The 21,114-nt window shown below is 39.5% G+C and overlaps 2 protein-coding genes across 3 annotated transcripts in view; both read right to left on the bottom strand.

Moving 5' to 3' along the window:
• Positions 1-2,423, bottom strand: part of LOC127625295 (V-set and transmembrane domain-containing protein 2-like protein) — a 62,119-nt gene extending 59,696 nt beyond the window's left edge. The window contains exon 1 of the mRNA XM_052100497.1: positions 2,163-2,423. Coding sequence (XP_051956457.1) covers positions 2,163-2,280 — 118 coding nt within the window. The 5' untranslated portion in view covers positions 2,281-2,423. The remainder of the gene's footprint in view (positions 1-2,162) is intronic.
• A 7,876-nt stretch (positions 2,424-10,299) lies between these two features.
• Positions 10,300-21,114, bottom strand: part of ctnnbl1 (catenin, beta like 1) — a 64,193-nt gene continuing 53,378 nt past the window's right edge. For both annotated transcript variants that reach the window (XM_052100279.1, XM_052100280.1), the window contains exons 14-16: positions 17,359-17,496; positions 17,182-17,254; positions 10,300-11,168 (exon numbers count right to left, since the gene is read on the bottom strand). In XM_052100279.1, the coding sequence (XP_051956239.1) occupies positions 11,080-11,168; positions 17,182-17,254; positions 17,359-17,496 (300 nt within the window). In that variant the 3' untranslated portion in view covers positions 10,300-11,079. The remainder of the gene's footprint in view (positions 11,169-17,181; positions 17,255-17,358; positions 17,497-21,114) is intronic.

The following is a 21,114-nucleotide window of genomic DNA, read 5'->3' as shown; positions in this document are numbered from 1 at the left end:
CAAATGCAAATCATTACCATATTAAGAAATCAAGGGTGAAATGTGCTTATTTGTCACGAAATAATGTTGCAATGCAAAATCTTAATGGTCCTAAAATAAGGGTAATTTCTTATGTCGACATGACCAGGACATGTTCCTGACAGGTTTTGTGAGACAATTATGCTTTTATCTTACTGTCTGCCCAAACTGTAGTTGCCCGTGACAATTGCTCGGAATATATTTCAAGCAATGCTCCATTCATACAAAGATTGACAATGCAAAAACAGAACAAATGTAAATAAACATCCTCCTAATATTTCCTTACACTATTAATATTAAATAAGGACAAAAGTCTTAAAAGTCTTTAAATCCAATTCAGTCTGATCTTGCATATTGTTCATCATACATAAATGCATTTTAATATTCCTCATGAGTATGCCCTGATCACAGACTGCCCTTTAATTTCATGGTGAGCGACCAACAATCCTGCGTACGAACTCTTTCATCAGTGTCATGCGTGCCTGGGATCATCAGCATTGATTTACACATTGCATTAGTCATCTGTTGTTCATGCAGTAGTCAGAATTTCTCACATGAATACAGAATATGTATGTACTAATAACCTTTCCCATTTCCCAACGCTTATAGTTTGAGGAACATGATTATTTTCTGCAATATCCATGCAGGAATGTTATTATAATGGCAATTTATTGCATAGACTAAAATCCATGTGGAAATCTCCATATTGATCTTAATTTGAAGGATTGCAAGATGTTTTCCTGTGATGAGAACACCATATAGGCATATTTATGAAACACTTCAAGCATCTCAATTTGGATGAAGTGCTCAGAGGGTTTTATGTCTTTCACGATTTAGGTACAACAGAAAAAGCACCATAGTATTAAATCATAAAGATACTAGAGGTATACTGATATATCGGTTTTACCAATTCATCTGTGCCGATAGTTGCTTTTTGGAACTATCGTTATCGGCAAAAATCTTTAGCGATAGTTTTTTCATCGTTCTGACATTTCAAAATAAAAGTCCCCTGTGTGTTTCGGGCTTGTTTATATTTAAAAGTCCCGTATTATGGATCAAATCTTAATTTTTTTCTGGTTATTTTTGGGATTTTGGTTGAACGGTAAACTGCGTCTGCGAATTTATTCATTTAGTACTCTTTAATTGTGCCGTCATAGTATGGAAAGAATACAAAAATAAAAATTGTATTATATACATTTATTTTAAAAACTACTGCCCGATTCATCGGTTTCGGGCTTTGCAACAACCTTAGTTATTGGTATCTGCAAAATCCACTATCAGTCGTCCTCTAAAATATACCACAAAAATTAATTAATCGTGCCGATAGTTGCTTTTTGGAACTATATATATCAGCAAAAATCGATGGCTATATTTGCCGATAGTTATTTGTATCATTTTGTCATTTCTAAATAAGAGTCCTCTGTGTGATTCAAGCTTGTTTATATTTAAAAGTCCCGTATTATACGCCAAATCTTAATTTTTTTTCTGGTAATTTGGGGGATTTTGGTTGAACGATAAACTGCATCTGGGATTATATTCATTTAGTACTCTTTATTTGTGCCCGTCATAGTAAGGAAAGTATAATAATTTATTTATTCTTAAAACTATCAGCCGGTTCATCTGTTATCGGGCTTTTGCCACCAACTTAGTTATCGGTCGACCTCTTAAAGATACCACAAAGATACCAAGATATTACTTTAAATGCACAGTAGACAGCAAGAAACTCATACGGTACATGGATATGGCAATTATTCAGTACAGTATCTATCAAAGTACCATGGTATCACCACCAGATACCATTACTAAACCACTATAGAGTCCTTTTATTAAAATGGTAATCCAGTACCATTGTAGTACCACCATAGTACTTTAAAGGAAAACTGGACAGTACTATGAAGGTAATACATAACACCAAGGTAATAAAAAGTACCTTAAAGCACCCTGATTTATGAATATGGTTATCATGGTACCACCTGTAAATAATCATGGCACAGTTTTGAGGGTTTGGCTCTATGAGGGATGCAACTGTAGTGCGCATCACGATCATTGTGCCATTTATGCGCCGTTCGGTCCAGAATTGGACCACTTACGAACCTGAACCAGTGTATGTGTGGGCATAATTGGAAATATTCCACAAATCTTACCGTTGCTGAATATGTGGTTCTCTACCTCGTCTCGTTCCGCTTGTCTGACACTGGCACTAAGTTGGATGTAGAGTCCCACACAATGTAAACTCCTCAAGATCACTCCAAACGCGCCCATCGCTGCTCCCTGCTAAACACTCTCTCACATCAGGTGAATATAAACGGTTTAGAGAGATAGATCCAGATATGAGAGGGGTTACTGATGGGTTTTGTCCCCGATGAGAGCGACAGGACAGGCTGTGAGGAGACCGTGTATTTGCAGTCGCCCACTGACGCGCTTTGATTCTCCGCGAGGACTGGAGAAGAAACTCCCCGGATCTAACCAATGCAGCGGAAGGATGCACCGCGAGGAGAGGAGAGTGCGTCGGTTGGCATTCGGGACTTTCAATTAGGCGGAATGATCTCATGGGAGAGATATTTTACAGTGAACGCTTACGCTCAACGGTCAAACGGTCGTCGTGGGTGGCGGGAAAATAACATTTGAAAGTGTTCTGAGGTAAGACTTTGGGTAAATTTAAATTTAATCGACGACTCTATGTGTTAACGGTTATATTTCAGTCATCATCAACAGTGGTTGGTAGCATAGACAGACATACTGCTGTTGTAATATAGATTGTAATTTTTAAATGACGTTTTCAAGACCTTTGACAGCACAAAAACAACAACAGTTGGGTCTAAATTCGCATTCTTTCAGTAATAGGATGCTTGATAAAAATGAGTGAGTCAGAAATCACAGTACCCTGAAAATGGTTTACCAAAAGTGCATGTATGATAAACTTTATATTAACTTTAGCTAATATTGCCTAATACACTCAAGAAATGCAAGAGGAGTTTTTCAGTTATTAAAAACTGCTGAGGAATGCAAGATTGAAGTTGCCATGTTAGGTAATGAATTTAGCTAGTTGGGATCGTACACATGCAAATGCAATCAGTATTTGAAAAAAAGTGTCTGTGGTTTTATGATGTGGAAGTAACCTATGTCCCAATGACTACACCACACACTCAAATTAGGCAATTTGATTTAAAATAGAATAGCTTTCAAAATATTTTGAATTTACATATACACTGGCGGCCAAAAGTTTGGAATAATGTACAGATTTTGCACTTATGGAAAGAAATTGGTACTTTTATTCACCAAAGTGAAATTCAGCTGATCACAATGTGTAGTCATGACATTAATAATGTGAAAAATTTATATTACAATTTGAAAAACAAAAAACTTCAAGTTCTTCAAAGAGTTCTCATCAAAAAAAGCAATGACAGCTTTGCAGATCCTTGTTATTCTAGCTGTCAGTTTGTCCAGATACTCAGGTGACATTTCACCCCACACTTCCTGTAGCACTTGCCATAGATGTGACTGTCTTGTCGGGTACTTCTGACGCACCTTACAGTCTAGCTGATCCCACAAAAGCTCAATGGGGTTTAAGATCCATAACACTCTTTTCCAATTATTTAGTTGTACAATGTCTGTGTTTCTTTGCCCACTCTAACATTTTCTTTTTGTTTTTCTGTTTCAAAAGTGTCTTTTTCTTTGCAATTGTTCCCATAAGTCCTCCTGAGTCTTCTCTTTACCATGCGTTCAGACCAGAGGTGGCGAGAGAAAAATCGTGGACGCTCTGACGTATTTGAAATAGGCGGCAACGTTCGTTGAGAATGCTTGGTTTTATGAACTATATTTAAAGGGGCCACAAAACATCCAGACATGTCGACCGGTATCTTTTTGGTGACATATCACAAGTAGCGTATATCCTCATGAAATATTTTAATATATTATATAAACCATAATATCCACTTCATCAACTCACCTGGCACACCAACAATTTCAGACACCTTTGTCCACGCATAGTTTTTTTTATTTATATCCCTGTAAGCAAACTGGGAAAACCCGCCACGGGAAAACCCGCCACGGCAATAATCAGTTAATCCATTTAGTCTTCGGAACTAATGTTTGGTGGGAACCAAAGTTTACATGGTTGTGTTCTCTAGACTTCGCTAGAGCGCAGCACTTATATATTCCAATAGGTTGCCGTCGAACCTCGTCAAAGCTAATTACCATAATGTTGGCTTCACATGAACTTTCCTCTGATGCCCACAAAGCCCAAGACTCGCAGCGCCGCTTCTCGCCGGCGAGGGACGCTGGCTGTCATAGAAAATGAATGACTTCCGGTCGACTTGACGCTCTCGACGCCTCTGGTGTGAACACATTCAATGAAGCTGTCAGCTGAGGACATGTGAGGCATTTAGACTTTGATGTACTTATCCACTTGTTTAGTTGTACATCTGGTCTTCCACATCTCTTTCTGTCCTTGTTAGAGCCAGTTGTCCTTTGAAGACTGTAGTTACACCTTTGTATGAAATCTTCACTTTTTTGGCAATTTCAAGCATTGTACGTATAGCCTTCATTCCTCAAAACAATGGTTGCATGACGAGTTTCTAGAGAAAGCGATTTCTTTTTGTTCCATTTTTTACCTAATATTGACCTTAAGACCACTGCCCATTTCCCAAAAGTATATCGACACCCTGGGTTGCCAGATTTGAAACAAGTTAGCAGGCAAACACAGCACGCTGCATTCATGGAAGCCAGCAGTACATCTAGCTAACATTGATGAAGTTGTAAAAATCCACATAAGCTGGTTTATAATTTACAAACAATAAAAACATTGCAAATGTATACCTTAGCGGATCAACTTACAGTGTAAGGCTCGTTGCTTACCAATGTCAGTTTGCTCGTTCCTGTTGCGTGTCCTCAATCTGGCAACCCGTGTGAACTTCGACATATTGCTCCTTTAAAACTTTCATTTTGTGGGTGATCTACACTTGTGGGTGAACTATTTGTTGATTCAGCTCATTCAACTTTTGTTGAGTTTAACTGACTTAATCAGATAAGTTTATCTCACAAAATAAAAGGTAATCTTAACTAACTGAATGTAGTCACGAAAGCTTTACAATTGTCTGGACAATATAGTTGTGTCAACTCAAAAAGGCACCAAAGTTTTACAGTATAAACCATTAAGCATCTTTAATTTCAAAATGTCTTTAATTTCAAAATGTAGTTTTAAATGTTATTATTTTGTATTTATTGTTTAATTTTTGACAGGCTCAAATACTCAGGGAATGACATTGACAGACGTTTTACTGACCCAAAGTATAAACTGGCCTGTTTCCGCCTTTTCCTGTGATCAGTACAATACTGTGAGCATAAACAATGTTCTCGCCATAGGTGCCATTTAGCCGCCTCAAAGAGGAGAAATCAGAGCTCACAGAGCTCAACTCAATCATTTGGAAAAAGACAATTATTCTGAGCTCTCTGGGCTGTGAAATTGCTGTTGAATCACCGTTAGCACACCGCTGTCATAATCACTGATAAGAGATGCGTGCTGGGATACCTGCCCTTCCCGTCAATTAAAAATGCAAATAACGATCCTGAGTTTTATATCAGTGATTTTTTGGGGGGAGCAGATGTTGCTCTGCATGAGCTGCTGCAGCCTCCGCCCCACCATGGCAAACTGGCGAGACAAAAGTGATTGGCATACGCTACCGGCAAGCATCGCTACGGTAATGAATGTGTCCTTGCTCGTCCCGGTCTGTAGTTACCGCTCATTTGCATATCAAGTTTGATGCGTTGGCAGAGGGGCATCAATAATACTCTCGCTTGTGCATGCATGCCAGCACACACACAATTGATCATAATGTAGAATTCAACAAATGGTTAACTGTAATGGTGTAGTGGTGTCTACAGAGGTGGGCATACTGTGAATTTATGAACACTTCTGTACACTTTCCAAAATAAAAAGAGGACATTCACTCATCGGTGCTGTGGCATCGCGTTAGTAGATTGAAAATGTTCTGGGTCAAATGCCTACTCGTGTTTTGCCGGCCATACGTATCATTATTTTAGGTGGGCATACGCAAAATCCCAAGAAAGATAGGTGAGTATACGGCGTATGCCTGCATGTCCTAGACTACACTACTGGTTAACTGTCGCACACGTCCTCCCTCCAATTATAGTCATTCCTCTACAGTATCTATGCCTCCCTCTCTCTGCAAACCATCACCCTGGTAACAACGAGAACAAGTGGCAATCACTGACCTCCAGAGACGTTGGAAAATACAGAGATCTCACAAATAAAGCCATGCAATGCCAATAGACGCACGGAAAGGACACCCAGAGAATATTTAATATGCCAGGAGCGTCAGTCGAGAGCTGGAAAGTGGAGGCCCTCGGAGGACAAGGCCGATGGATAAACAAAAGAAACGTGCTTTGAAAGTGTCAGGGAGATAATGACTCTTGTGCACTTGCCCTGGGGCTAAAGGACAGGAAGTTATAACTTTACGGCAATTGCAGGAAATGAGAAGAATTAAGGGTCCTTTGTTGGGTTCTTTGGGTGCATCAATGCGGTTGTGGCCGGTTTACTACGTCAAGCCAAATTAACTTTAATCATGTGCAGGATATAAATGACAGATATCAACCATTACATTTTTGCTAGCGTAAGTGTTCATTTTTATATCAGTTATCAAATGATCTGACTTAAGGTTTTGAACAACGGATGATCAAAAATGGGAAGCATCCCATAAACTTGCACTGAAGGGCATTCATGGCCATTGAAATGCTCATTAATTTAAATGTAAAAACACTAAAGGGCTGTAATCGGCTTGAAATTGCTCTCACTCTCTCTCTCTAACTATATGATGTTTTATCTATCTATGTGACAGTCTGTCTGGCTATCTAGCTGGCATCTTACTGTAATGTCTTAATAACCATTCAATTTCAAACTTTTCAAACTCATTTAAACTTTCAGACAAGGCTTTCTCAAGACAACATCAGTCTTCACAAACATTACCTACCTAAAATGAGCCTTTTCATCGGTTGTAATTTAATTGTTGGGGTCAGGAATGGATATTTGTACTAGTAAATATGTTATTATTGATATTAAAAATTATCATTTTTACTAGTAAGAAGTACATAGCTGAAATGTATGTTTGGAATGCCAACTAGTATGAAGTTTATTATATATACTTATATATAGTGTTTTGAATAGGAGTTTTTGGCGAGTGAGCAAAGGCCCTGAGCATTTGTGCAGCACACTGTGCCACATCAACATTTTAATAAGTGAAAATGTAATTGTTGACATCTATAATTCATATCGTGAACATGATTAAAAGTTAATTCGGCTTTCCATAGGTCTACAGGGTACCATGACCATAGAGGTCTCAAGCTTACAATGACCATAGAGGTTGCAAGCTTACATTGACCATAGAGGTCTCAAGCTTACAATGACCACAGAGGTTGCAAGCTTACATTGACCATAGAGGTCTCAAGCTTACAATGACCATTGAGGTCTCAAGCTTACAATGACCATAGAGGTCTCAAGCTTACAATGACCATAGAGGTCTCAAGCTTACAATGACCATAGAGGTCTCAAGCTTACAATGACCATTGAGGTCTCAAGCTTACAATGACCATAGAGGTTCCAAGCTTACAATGACCATAGAGGTCTCAAGCTTACAATGACCATAGAGGTCTCAAGCTTACAATGACCATAGAGGTCTCAAGCTTACAATGACCATAGAGGTCTCAAGCTTACAATGACCATAGAGGTCTCAAGCTTACAATGACCATAGAGGTCTCAAGCTTACAATGACCATAGAGGTCTCAAGCTTACAATGACCATAGAGGTCAAAAGCTTACAATGACCATAGAGGTCAAAAGCTTACAATGACCATTGAGGTCTCAAGCTTACAATGACCATAGAGGTCTCAAGCTTACAATGACTATTGAGGTCTCAAGCTTACAATGACCATTGAGGTCTCAAGCTTACAATGACCATTGAGGTCAAAAGCTTACAATGACCATAGAGGTCTCAAGCTTACAATGACCATAGAGGTCTCAGGCTTACAATGACCATTGAGGTCTCAAGCTTACAATGACCATAGAGGTCTCAAGCTTACAATGACCATAGAGGTCTCAAGCTTACAATGACCATTGAGGTCTCAAGCTTACAATGACCATAGAGGTCTCAAGCTTACAATGACCATTGTGGTCTCAAGCTTACAATGACCATAGAGGTCAAAAGCTTACAATGACCATTGAGGTCTCAAGCTTACAATGACCATAGAGGTCTCAAGCTTACAATGAGCATAGAGGTCTCAAGCTTACAATGACCATTGAGGTCTCAAGCTTACAATGACCATTGAGGTCTCAAGCTTACAATGACCATTGAGGTCTCAAGCTTACAATGACCATAGAGGTCTCAAGCTTACAATGACCATTGAGGTCAAAAGCTTACAATGACCATTGAGGTCGCAAACTTACAATGACCATAGAGGTCTCAAGCTTACAATGACCATAGAGGTTTCAAGCTGTAATGAGACTGCAGCATTTAATTAGCTCGTGAAACGCGGCACTGCCTTTCTCTTCCCATCAAACGAAGCTGATTCATCAATGCCTCGAGCCACACAATGTTTTTGTTACAATAATAATTCCCTTACATGATGTCTGTTTTAAAGCTATGGCCCTCCAGTGAGTATAAATCCACCATAATGACCCGTTTCCTCAGCTGAAGTATTCCACTTGATTGATTCAATTTGGCTCCAGAGCTTTAACAATCATTCTCACCTTCAGCTAAAGCCTCTGTCCGTTAAGAAGGAGGGCTTAGTAAGCAAACTGTCTCTCTATACACCACACCGTTCCCTGGCTGTGGTGATATATACACTAAACCCATGGGATTGAGGGAGGGAGAGACTAAAATAACGAGGGAATGTAAGCAAGGTTAGAGAACTAGAGTGAGTTTTAGCATCTTATTTTGCTAGCTCAGCAGGGCTATGATTAGCAAGGGATTGTGGGTCTCTGGCTCATCGCCACTGGACAAACATTTAATTAATGGCCATTAGAATCACAGCAGCTATTTCCTATAAAAGAAAGAGAGATATCAAATCTAGAGTTCACTATTAGCACTAGGCAAATACCAAAAATTGGCTTTGGTAGTTGGACAAAAAAAAGTCATGAATATTAGCATTTTTTCCAGCACATTGCAAATTAAAGTTTTGTGTTTAACAGAATTCTGTGCTGGAAATTACAGTACATTTGTATTGTTTTTTATATATTTTCTCCCCAATTTGGAATGCCCAATTCCCAATGCACTCTTAAGTCCTTGTGGTGGTGGTGGCGTAGTGACTCGCCTCAATCCTGGTGGCGGAGGGCGAACCTCAGTTGTCTCCACGTCTGAGCCCATCAATCCGCGCATCTTGTCACGTGGCAAGCAAAATTACAGCTTGAAATGATGCCCCATAAAAATACAAAAAAGTCATATTTACCTAACATTTTCTTTGTTTTCTTCAAACATTACTCATATTTCAGTTAAAGCATGCTCTTTATTTACACTTTTGTTGACTTTATGGACATGTACACAAAACGTTTAGGGGCAAAATTGTTCAGTGCGGTGGAACTGAAGCCACAACTCTAATAAAAAAAATAGCTAGAAACCATTTTCACACAATGCATATTGCAATGGTTTGGATTCGTTTCACTCCTTTTTTAGATTATGATAGGTTTAAACATTTAATAACATTTAAATTCATGCATTTGGCAGACGCTTTAATCCAAAGTGACTTACAGTGCACTTATTACAGGGACAATCCCCCCGGAGCAACCTGGAGTTAAGTGCCTTGCTCAAGGACACAATGGTGATGGCTGTGGGGATCAAACCAGCGACCTTCTGATTACCATATTACCAGTTGTGTGCTTTAGACAACTACACCACCACCACTCCATAACTTTTATTTTTCTTGTGGATTTTACATCCAAATCCATAAACATCCAAATCTATCCACCAAAAGGCATTAATAAAAGATGAATGTCTGGTAAAAATGAGACCTTCATATGACAAAAAGAAAAACGTTGTAATCCGTTTGTTTTAATAAAAATAATCACTGGGACAGGGAAGTGCCCAAATTTGAAGAAACACCCAGCGTTTTTATAATCAAGTTGTCTTTCGCAAGAGACTGCATATATGTATGCATTGTGGTGGTGTGGTGGTGGCGTAGTGGGCTCTTGCCCATAACTGGTAATCAGAAGGTTGCTGGTTCGATCCCCACAGCCACCACCATTGTGTCCTTGAGCAAGGCACTTAACTCCAGGTTGCTCCGGGGGGATTGTCCCTGTAATAAGCGCTCTGTAAGGATAAAAGTGTCTGCCAAAAGCATAAATTAAATGTAAATATGTATGGCGTTGACACAATAACCTGTGCTATTTTTCACAAATCTTAAAGTAGAAATACCATAGGTATTCTTTGCCAAAAATTAAGAATTGCAAAATACAGTTTCATTGCTGGTACAATTTGAAATCACCAGCTAATTAGCAGGTGTTAATTTTTCCCATTACAATTTAAACTATTTTTGGTTGCATCAAAAGGGACCTGCATGATAGGATAATGGAGCAGAAACTAGACTTTGCTTAATCAGCTGAAGAAATGCTGGAGAGACATAACGCAAAGTCATAAATGTAAAATGTTCCTAATGTGTGTTTTAGCACAAAAGTTTTTCTCCGCTTGAACTGGTTTAATGAGACGTTAAGTCTAGTGGAGGGTGATGTATGAAAGCTAGTAAAGGACAACAGTGCAAACTACAGAAAGCACAAACTTTAATTACAAGAAAATTGAAGTTGTTCTTACAGCTTTTCAAAAACAAAATGTTTACCCTTAAAAAATTTTTTTAAATTGCATGAGATAAAATATATCTTAGGAGAGATATCAGCGGATACAACATCCAGATTCAGTCTGTATCTTTTAAGATTGCAAAAGTCGAAAATCCATGTATTATCATTTAGACGTCAACTCTTCAAAAACGACATATGAAACGCAAAACTCTGTATTTACAGCGGGACACGGCGGTAAACCGATGCTGAGCTCCGACTGGATGTTTAGAAGTTCTCAAGTAGTTCCATAATCCTCTTCTGCTCACTTTCTTTAAACTCCTCGCTTTTGCCGTCACCGATATTTTCTGCATATTCTGAAAAACGAGAGCAAAAGAAACGGGGTGTTTAGTAATTTGGATGAATTTCATGTTCACCACAAGCCCTGCCAAGAACCTCTTCCTAATTCTATCTCAAAGGACAGCATGCATACTTTAATCCTACAAAAAAAGAAAGAAAAAAAATAAATCAAAGAGAGAATTTGTATTCCTGAAAGTATGTTTTAATTTTTTATTTGTCACACATCCCTTGACTGCCCACCAGAGGTTATTTTCAGTCCCCCTCTTCATGTACGAGCTACAGAAGGAACTTGGCTGATTTAGAAGAAGTTAAATCTGCAGTCTAAATTGTTATGGGGTTGAGGTAGTGAGGTACTTTGCTTTAAGCGGTACCCTCCTTAAAAGGGCAAATAGCTTTAAAAGCAGACTCCGTTTGATGTGAGAGCGTGTCCATGAGTCAGATCAAATCGGACATTTTGATTGAGGTCTGGCTATTTCAGGACACTCAAGTGTAACCTGCAGCGAGTTGGAACCATGCCCAAGAACTCAAAGGGATGCAGGCATTATGATAAAGTCAACATATGCTTAGAATGAGACTTTTATAACTGTGCTGGACCAAAGTGGACAAGACTGCTGAAAGGATGCTTAGAAATCTCCTTGATGTCAACAGAATAAGCGTGATATATGAGATATTTAACAATATTCCCAATTTTAATTGTTATTGTTAGTTTATGTGGAGGATTTAAAGGAAAAATTCACCCCAAAATGAAAACTCTTGAATTATTTACGTATCCTCATGCCGTTCCAAAGCTGAATGATAAATACGCGAGTTGACACATGAGCTGAAAATGTCATAGAAGCACGTTTTCCCATCTCACATTTTCTTTTTATGACACTATTGGTTAGGTTTAGCTTAAAGTTTAGGGTAGGGCGGTAGGTTTCTTTGATGTAAAATGCAATGGGGGGGGGGGACATTTCACCTCAGAACTGCCGTGACGCGTGTAAGGAACCACGTAATTTCATTTAGCAAAAATCTCGCCAGTCACATGATTTTCATGAGGTCAGGCTGGCTCTTTTATATTTAAATAAAAAGTAATTATAATAAAAAAAAGGGGTTGATATCATTGAGACCGAATGCCTTTTGTCACACTTTGAATAACGGCACTTTGAATAACGGCACTTTGTATAACGGCACTTTGTATAACGGCACTTTGAATAACGGCTTTTTGTATAACGGCACTTTGTATAACGTAGTCATAACTTTACAGTCTTTAAGTTACATATATGCGCACCATTTTTTAAATTGTGGATGCAGCCACATAAAAGAACTATTACTTTTGTGTTCCACGGATAAAATAAAAGCATATGGGTTTGGAATGGCATTAGGGTGAGTAAATAATTACTTCATTTTTGGGAGAACTATTATTTTGAGAAAGTGAACCGGTCAATATGGGTGAAATGTTGACTTTGAGAGTGTGTGATTTTAGAAGTGTGCAGCATGTGACGGGCGTGGAAAGGTATACTTGCTCCCGAATTACTTTCTAAGCCCTGCTCCAGCCCTGTGACAGAGGATCAAACCCAGCCAAAAATAAATAAATAAAATCAATAAGATGGTTAAGAAGAAAAAAATTTATATATTAAAGCGCCGCATTGAAACACAAGCCCCAGGGCTAGAGAAAGCAGCTGATAAAACAGTCTGCCTGCTGCATGATTTGAGGGGGATTATCCATTATGAGCTCAGAGATGCTGCTGGAAAAACTTCAGCCCACTGCAAATGTGCTTCCCACTGTCACCAGTATACACAGCTCAAGGTCACACATATAATAAATAGACACACTTGGTACGATTCAGAAAATGTGGCCTTGAGTGTTAAGGGCTCTGTAGGTGTTTCAATATCTGAATTTCTTGCAGCAAAACATGATCAACAAACAAACAAATCCTGTTTGTGCCAGTCATTTCCTGTGTGTGCCAATGCAGTGTGAGCACTTCAGGGAAATGTGGACCCAATCAGGAGGTTGTAGCCCAAAATGGCCCCCATTTTTTCATCTTATGGCCAAGTAGGGCAGTGCTCTGGTCCAAAATCTAGTGAGCTGCCCATGTAGGTAGCATATAATTGTTTCAAAACGATAGACACAAGACAAACATTATACCTGTTAACATGATTCCAGTGTCATAATATCAGAGAATTACCGGCATTGCGGCACTTAGCAGATGACCGTGTATGCAGGCATTACGTCGTCATGACAACAAAATTGTAAGATTGGATATAACTTAAGATTAAGTTAGTTAGTGATTTTATCACACTTAAATCATGTTAAAACATATGTTGTTTTATTTAACTAAAAAGTACCATTTTACCCAATATAAAATTGCACCACCCATTATATAATTTTAAATGTTACTAAATGTAATTAATTTAGTAACATGCTAACATCAGGCTCTGTTGGAATCAAGAGAATTTTGGGGCGGCTGTGGCTCAGTTGGTAGAGCGGGTCGGCCACTAATCGCAGGGTTGGTGGTTTGAATCCCTGCCCACATGACTCCACATGCCGAAGTGTCCTTGGGCAAGACATTGAACCCCAAGTTGCTCCCAATGGCAGGCTAGCACCTTACATAGCAGCTCACATTGGTGTGTGAATGTGTGAATGAGAGACAGTGTAAAGCGCTTTGAATCCCGCTAAGGTTAAAAAGGCGCTATATAAGTGCAGACCATTTACCATTTAAAACTTGACTTGTGCTTTACACAATAGGGTCATTCAGTGTCAACTCGAACAGCGGTCCCGAGTTGACACCGGGACGCCTAAATGATGATGATCAAAGCCAAATTATTAAATTCCATGTTAACAATATTTACAGAGTAACCCATACATTTGTAAAGGGGGTCAAAATGACAATTTCTGCCAATGATTTGGAGCAAAAATAAAAAAATCTGTTGATTTTTGCTAGAGTAAACAACATTGGCATAAAATGCAACAAAAGGGTGTCAAGGTCATCGCATTAAAACTGTTTTTTTGTTCCAATAAATCAAACATGTGAATTAGTGGTCAACTGGATTTAACTGATAATGATACAAATGTTCAAATGTAAATGTATATGTTGAATGGGTGTAAAAAAAAAACATTCTTTCCATCCTGTGACGGGCCGGCCTAGCGGTGACAAGAGTCCCAATTTTATGAAATCTCAGCAGCAGTTTATTGTGCAACCAAAATACCAATGACAACCAGTGGGTGAAAGAGATCTGGTGCATAGCGCCATACTTTTAACTATAAAAAAGCCAAAATACACTGGGGATACTTGTATTGAAATATCTGTGCTCCCAGCTGCTCACACGTGTTATTTATGTAGTCTCACACCATTGCCATATCATGCAACAAGGTCAACTGATTTTAGACATGTTTATTTCTGTGCAAAAATAAAATAATGACGCTGCCACCTTTCTAAGATCATTTTTTAAAAGTGGAAGTTTGCTCCAAAATCAAAGGCGATAATTGCCATTTTGACCCCCTTTACAAAACAATGGATTATTCCATAAATATTGATTCAGGACATTTAGTATTTGGGATTTCATCACCATTTATGTTTATCTTTCTTCAGAAAACGTATTAACATAATCCAAAAAATCATCTGGGGAAGTTTCTGAAATTTGCTTGATTTGGCATGGAATAACCCAAAACCTTTACAACCCCCCAATGAGCACGCTAAAGGTGACAATGGCAAATATAGCTCACCAAAAGGGTTTACGTCCCTACTGCCTATAAGGAAATAGACGGCGAGAAGACAACCTCCCTAATTTCTCAAGAAACATTTGTTTTCATTTTCCTTGGATGGCGTTTACTTCAGTGTAAGCACAATTACAGGATCTGTGAGACCTGCGGGCGCAGCACCCTGGCAGACTGGTGCCGGTTTGACACGAGCACAGTTGCAGCAGAGGGCAGGTGAAAATTTCAATTTCTCACCCCAGTCACAGTGGCCCTGCAGGGGAGCACAGATTCACCCCACACCAGCTGCTGGGAGAGAGTTTCACACTCACACACCAGCTGAGAGCGTTCCAGGCCTATCGTTCAGATTAGACTCGTCACATGTCCTCTCCACGCCAGAGGAACTGACCCGCTATGACACAGTGTGGAATTACACTCCAAGTCTGGGGGAGACAATAAAACGGGCCAAAATAGAAAAAAGGCGCGCAGTATTTTTGAGATCTCATCTGGCCAATAACTATTTATATGTTATGGTTGAACTCATGAAAGCTGTCATTAGATTTGTTTTTGAATATTTTAGAGGCTGAATGTAAAAATGCAGGTTCATTATAGAATACAGGAAAAAACAAAAACAATTACAAACTCCAAATACAAATTTCTCACCTCAAAAATTTGGATCGGAAACAAAATAGGCCAAAAGTTAAGCAAAGCGGGGTTACTTATTTATTTGCGCCACCCAGTCAAAAACATTTCAGAACAAAAAAATCCTGTTTAAAAATACAAATTTATGAAATATTTATCAAATTTATTTAAAATAATTTACATAAAACATTTATAAAATATTTTTTTTTTATTATAAAATAATAGTGTCTAGAATTTAGATGACCAAATTGCAGACTCATATATTTTTGTCATTATTCGAACTCCATAAAGAAATATAAAGAAATTATAATATAAAAATAATTATTTTCATGACAATTAAGCACATTGTTGCCCTCGCAAAATGTCATTACCGTAATGCAATAAATATATATATATATATATTAAAAAAATCTATTTAAATTGGGAGGTGCTTATTCATTTGTTGTTCTTAGTAAATTAAAAGTCATTATATTATAATAATGTTTCACTATAATACAGTAAATATTACAGTAATGACCATAACATTGAGCGTGTTTACATGCATAGCAATGTGCCAAAAACTACCAAAAATCTGCTTATTAACAAACTGCGTTTGGAAATCTGGCATACTGGACATTTTCCTGGTGGGCCGATGCACTTTCGGGCCGATCAGGGGCGTAATGTCCATCGGGGGAACCTAGCGGGCTGGTGGTTCGTCCGCGAAACATGCAGAATGGGCCGCGATAAGCAACAATGAGCCACCGCGTTATGCAGAGCGGACCATAAAACGGCGCCGCGATATGCAGCAAAGGACAGCAAACCCCCCCCCCTCAACAGTTGGGCCTGTTGCCATTTAAAATCCCAGACTGATTTCTCTTCCCAGTCCAGCCCTGATGACCACAGGCGTGTTGTCGACTTAAGCATAATTGGTACAATATCGTGCATGTAAACACGCTAACCGAGAATTATGAACATTTAAAACAACCTCAAATGTAAAATGTCCGGACGCATTATGGTAATGGGAATGCAAAAAATGGTGTAGGGATTTGATGTCATGTATTTCCATTTGTCTTTGGGGTGAAATGGAGTTGTTTAAACGAGTTCACCCAATTACTGCCAATGCCGAAATGGCAATCGATAAATTGTGCATCCCAAATATCAACATCTGTGGATTATAATATATGCAGCATGTAAAATACGACTGTGTTGGGAATCTGCTGTGAAAGCCCAGCCTGAAGGGGGTGAAAATAAAACCCGTTCACATGTAGCACTTTAAAAGCGCCCTTCTAAAAGAGCAATGATTACGTCTCGGAGCGCCTTCAGCCGCCCTCTTAAAATGAGCAGCACTGGGAAAAGTGCGACAGTCTTCTTAACCTTTACAAAACATCCTCCTCCTGATGAATCACTTATGAACATGCGCTGAGCATGAACGAGGATGAGCACAATTTAAAGAGCTGCACATTTCACAGTATAAAGAGCCGAAAGAAAGGTGCTTTTGTGCTGGCTTTCAGAAAATAGTTTGGGGAAAAAAAATACAAAAAATGCTAAAAAAAATAGACTGAATACATCTCAAAGATTGAATATTCTCACAAAGAGGATTTTTCATACTGTCCCAAGTTTTACAGAATTGTGTGTGTGTGTGTGTGTGTGTGTGTGTGTGTATTATATCAGACATTGGTGACCCTGCTATCTAAACATCAGAACTGGCCATTGATCCATATTAGTAATCTCACCTCTCATAATATGATGGACTACTTTCACGGATCCTCCCCTGAGATTAAGGATCTGATGGACTCGCTGCTGTAACTGCAAGAACAAACATGTTCCTCTCAGTACATAGCATTAAACATACTCCGTTACCCAATGAAATAATCTGTGACTGAACAGCGTCTGAGGGCGAGTGTATGTACCTGTGGGATGCCGGCATTACAGATCTCCACCATGATATAACAGATGAGCTGTAAAACGAAGAGTCCAGCTTCCAGCCTGCGAAGATAAAACTCGTCATCCATCACGTCATCGATGATCTCGCCACGACGCACCATGTCCTGAAACACACAGGCGGACCATTAGACACCACTAGATCCATACAGTTAAATCCAGAAAATATTTACGCATAGTTTAGTAGATTGACACACATCTAAACACACAGACTCTGATGTCCGACTCGTCGCACACTGGTCTGTGTTTTGGCGGCGTCATCAGTTTCGTTAAATGTGTGTGAGGACTTTGGAGAACACTTGAGTGATCGGCTGGGAGTCGTTTTTTTGAACTGGTTTATTGAAACAATGAAACTGACTTTCCAAGGCTGATCACCGGCCACAAACGTCACGTAAAAAGTCTGGTTAGACGGTCTCTTCCTGTCCAAGTGTGCTTTTTGGTCAGAACATGATGCGATGATCACATGGTTCCCACTCTTTCTGGCCAATGCAGTTCCATTACTTTTCTAATGACTGATTTGGACCAATCTGTGAACCAGTTCGACTGATTACCTGAAGAGAACTGAATCAAAACGAGCAATTGCTCACAAATCACTATGTTTGTTTCATGACAATATCTTAAAAGGTCTCAAAAACAATAAGACAAGAATTCCCGGATACTTCCAGGTTTTCCATTTACATCAGTCACATCTAAAGTGAAGACGACGCTTGGCCTTTGTTGAACACTATAATTGCAGCAAATGACACTGGCCTCCCTCCAGGGGATTTGAGTCTTTTCGAGCGTAAAGTGTTGGCAAGTACACGCTTTGTGCGGAGTACAGCGTCTGGTAGACATGCCGGAAGCTGAAGGACTGAACCGTGTATCGCTTTATGGGTTGCTGAAGTCCGTCATTCCTAGTTCAAACATGCAGAAGATGAGTCGGAAGCACCGTGACATTGACTGTCATATTCACTGGTTCTCACAAGCGGGTTTCATAGACATTCGCAACTACACTCACCTAAAGGATTATTAGGAACACCATACTAATACTGTGTTTGACCCCCTTTCGCCTTCAGAACTGCCTTAATTCTACGTGGCATTGATTCAACAAGGTGCTGAAAGCATTCTTTAGAAATGTTGGCCCATATTGATAGGACAGCATCTTGCAGTTGATGGAGATTTGTGGGATGCACATCCAGGGCACGAAGCTCCCGTTCCACCACATCCCAAAGATGCTCTATTGGGTTGAGATCTGGTGACTGTGGGGGCCATTTTAGTACAGTGAACTCATTGTCATGTTCAAGAAACCAATTTGAAATGATTCGAGCTTTGTGACATGGTGCATTATCCTGCTGGAAGTAGCCATCAGAGGATGGGTACATGGTGGCCATAAAGGGATGGACATGGTCAGAAACAATGCTCAGGTAGGCCGTGGCATTTAAACGATGCCCAATTGGCACTAAGGGGCCTAAAGTGTGCCAAGAAAACATCTCCCACACCATTACACCACCACCACCAGCCTGCACAGTGGTAACAAGGCATGATGGATCCATGTTCTCATTCTGTTTACGCCAAATTCTGACTCTACCATCTGAATGTCTCAACAGAAATCGAGACTCATCAGACCAGGCAACATTTTTCCAGTCTTCAACTGTCCAATTTTGGTGAGCTCTTGCAAATTGTAGCCTCTTTTTCCTATTTGTAGTGGAGATGAGTGGTACCCGGTGGGGTCTTCTGCTGTTGTAGCCCATCCGCCTCAAGGTTGTGCGTGTTATGGCTTCACAAATGCTTTGCTGCATACCTCGGTTGTAACGAGTGGTTATTTCAGGCAAAGTTGCTCTTCTATCAGCTTGAATCAGTCGGCCCATTCTCCTCTGACCTCTAGCATCAACAAGGCATTTTCACCCACAGGACTGCCGCATACTGGATGTTTTTCCCTTTTCACACCATTCTTTGTAAACCCTAGAAATGGTTGTGCGTGAAAATCCCAGTAACTGAGCAGATTGTGAAATACTCAGACCGGCCCGTCTGGCACCAACAACCATGCCACGCTCAAAATTGCTTAAATCACCTTTCTTTCCCATTCTGACATTCAGTTTGGAGTTCAGGAGATTGTCTTGACCAGGACCACACCCCTAAATGCATTGAAGCAACTGCCATGTGATTGGTTAATTAGATAATTGCATTAATGAGAAATTGAACAGGTGTTCCTAATAATCCTTTAGGTGAGTGTATATTTTAGGAGAAACGTTCAGTTGTTATCATTTAAAATGAAACTTCTGTCATCATTTACTGCATCATGTTGTTATAAACCCCAATGACTTGCTTTGTTTCTTTGGAACACAACAGATTTTTCCATTAATGGGGACTGACAGAGGGATGGGCAGATCGATTCTAATGCATCGTTAATTCAGATACTGATGTTGTATCACGAATATCCATCTTCACATAAAAATTATTTTTATTTTTTAGATGCCATGAAAATGAATGCAGACCTTAAAAGGAATATTCTGGGATCAATCCAAGTTAAGCTCAATTGACAGAATTTGTGGCATAATGTTGATAGCCACTAAAAGTAGTTTTGACTCATCTCTCCTTCAGTCACTTACAATGGAAGTGAATAGAGACAATCTGAAAACACTCACTGTTTCAAAAGTAGAGCCACAAGATTTAAGCAAAATGAGTGTTACCATGATTTTAGTGTGATAAAATCACTTACTAACCTTTTCTGTGTAGTTATAGACAATTTTACAACTTTGTAGCAATAATGACGTAATGCCGTAAACCCTAATACAACAATAAAATGACGATTTGAAGAACTTTACAGATCAAATAATACACGAGTTATAACAGGAGGATTCATTTAAGTGCACTTCACATTTCTGCCTTTAAACCCTTTAAAAATTGGCCCCCATTCACTTCCATTGTAACCTAGATTTATTTTTATTTGTAATTTTTTTTTTCTGTGGTAATCAACATTATGCCACATTTCTTGATTGAGCTCAACTTGTATTGAACCCGGAATATTCCTTGAGTTTCAATTACCCATTTTATATCAAGAATTAAAAAAAAAGTGGGGGCCTGTGTAGCTCAGTGGTAAAAGACGCTGGTTACCACCCCTTGAGTTCGCGTGTTTGAATCCAGGGCATGCTGAGTGACTCCATCCAGGTCTCCTAAGCAACCAATTTGGCCCGGTTGCTAGGGAGGGTAGAGTCACATGGGGTAACCTCCTCGTGGTCGCTATAATGTGGTTCGTTCTCTGTGGGGTGCGGCGCGAGTTGAGCGTGGATGCCGCGATGGGTGGTGTTAAGCCTCCACGCGCGCCATGTCTCCATGGCAACACGCTCAATGAGCCACATGATAAGATGCGTGGGTTGACGGTCTCAGACGCGGAGGCAGCTGGGATCCATCCTCAGCCGCCCGGATTGAGGCGAATCACTACATGGAGGACTTAAAAAGCACATTGGGAATTGGGCATGCCAAATTGGGAGAAAAAGGGAAAAAAAAATCTATTTAATAGAGGTATTAACATAGGTGATATATAGGATCGAAAAGAAAACAAGTGGCATCACACATCCCTACAAAAATAGTACAATAAAAGATGTCCAAATAACTATTTTCCATACAGTATGATAGCACTGTGTGATGAACTAGTCGCTAATCACTGAAAATCTTCCCCTCTGCCGTTGCTATTATATCACATTTGCACTTGCATTCAATGGAAATATGGTGCACTTAAGATATGG

This window comes from Xyrauchen texanus, chromosome 31, assembly GCF_025860055.1.
Source record: "Xyrauchen texanus isolate HMW12.3.18 chromosome 31, RBS_HiC_50CHRs, whole genome shotgun sequence".
NCBI lineage: Eukaryota > Metazoa > Chordata > Actinopteri > Cypriniformes > Catostomidae > Xyrauchen > Xyrauchen texanus.
Note: the sequence above shows the minus strand (reverse complement) of the source record. Positions and strands in the feature narration are given on the sequence as shown.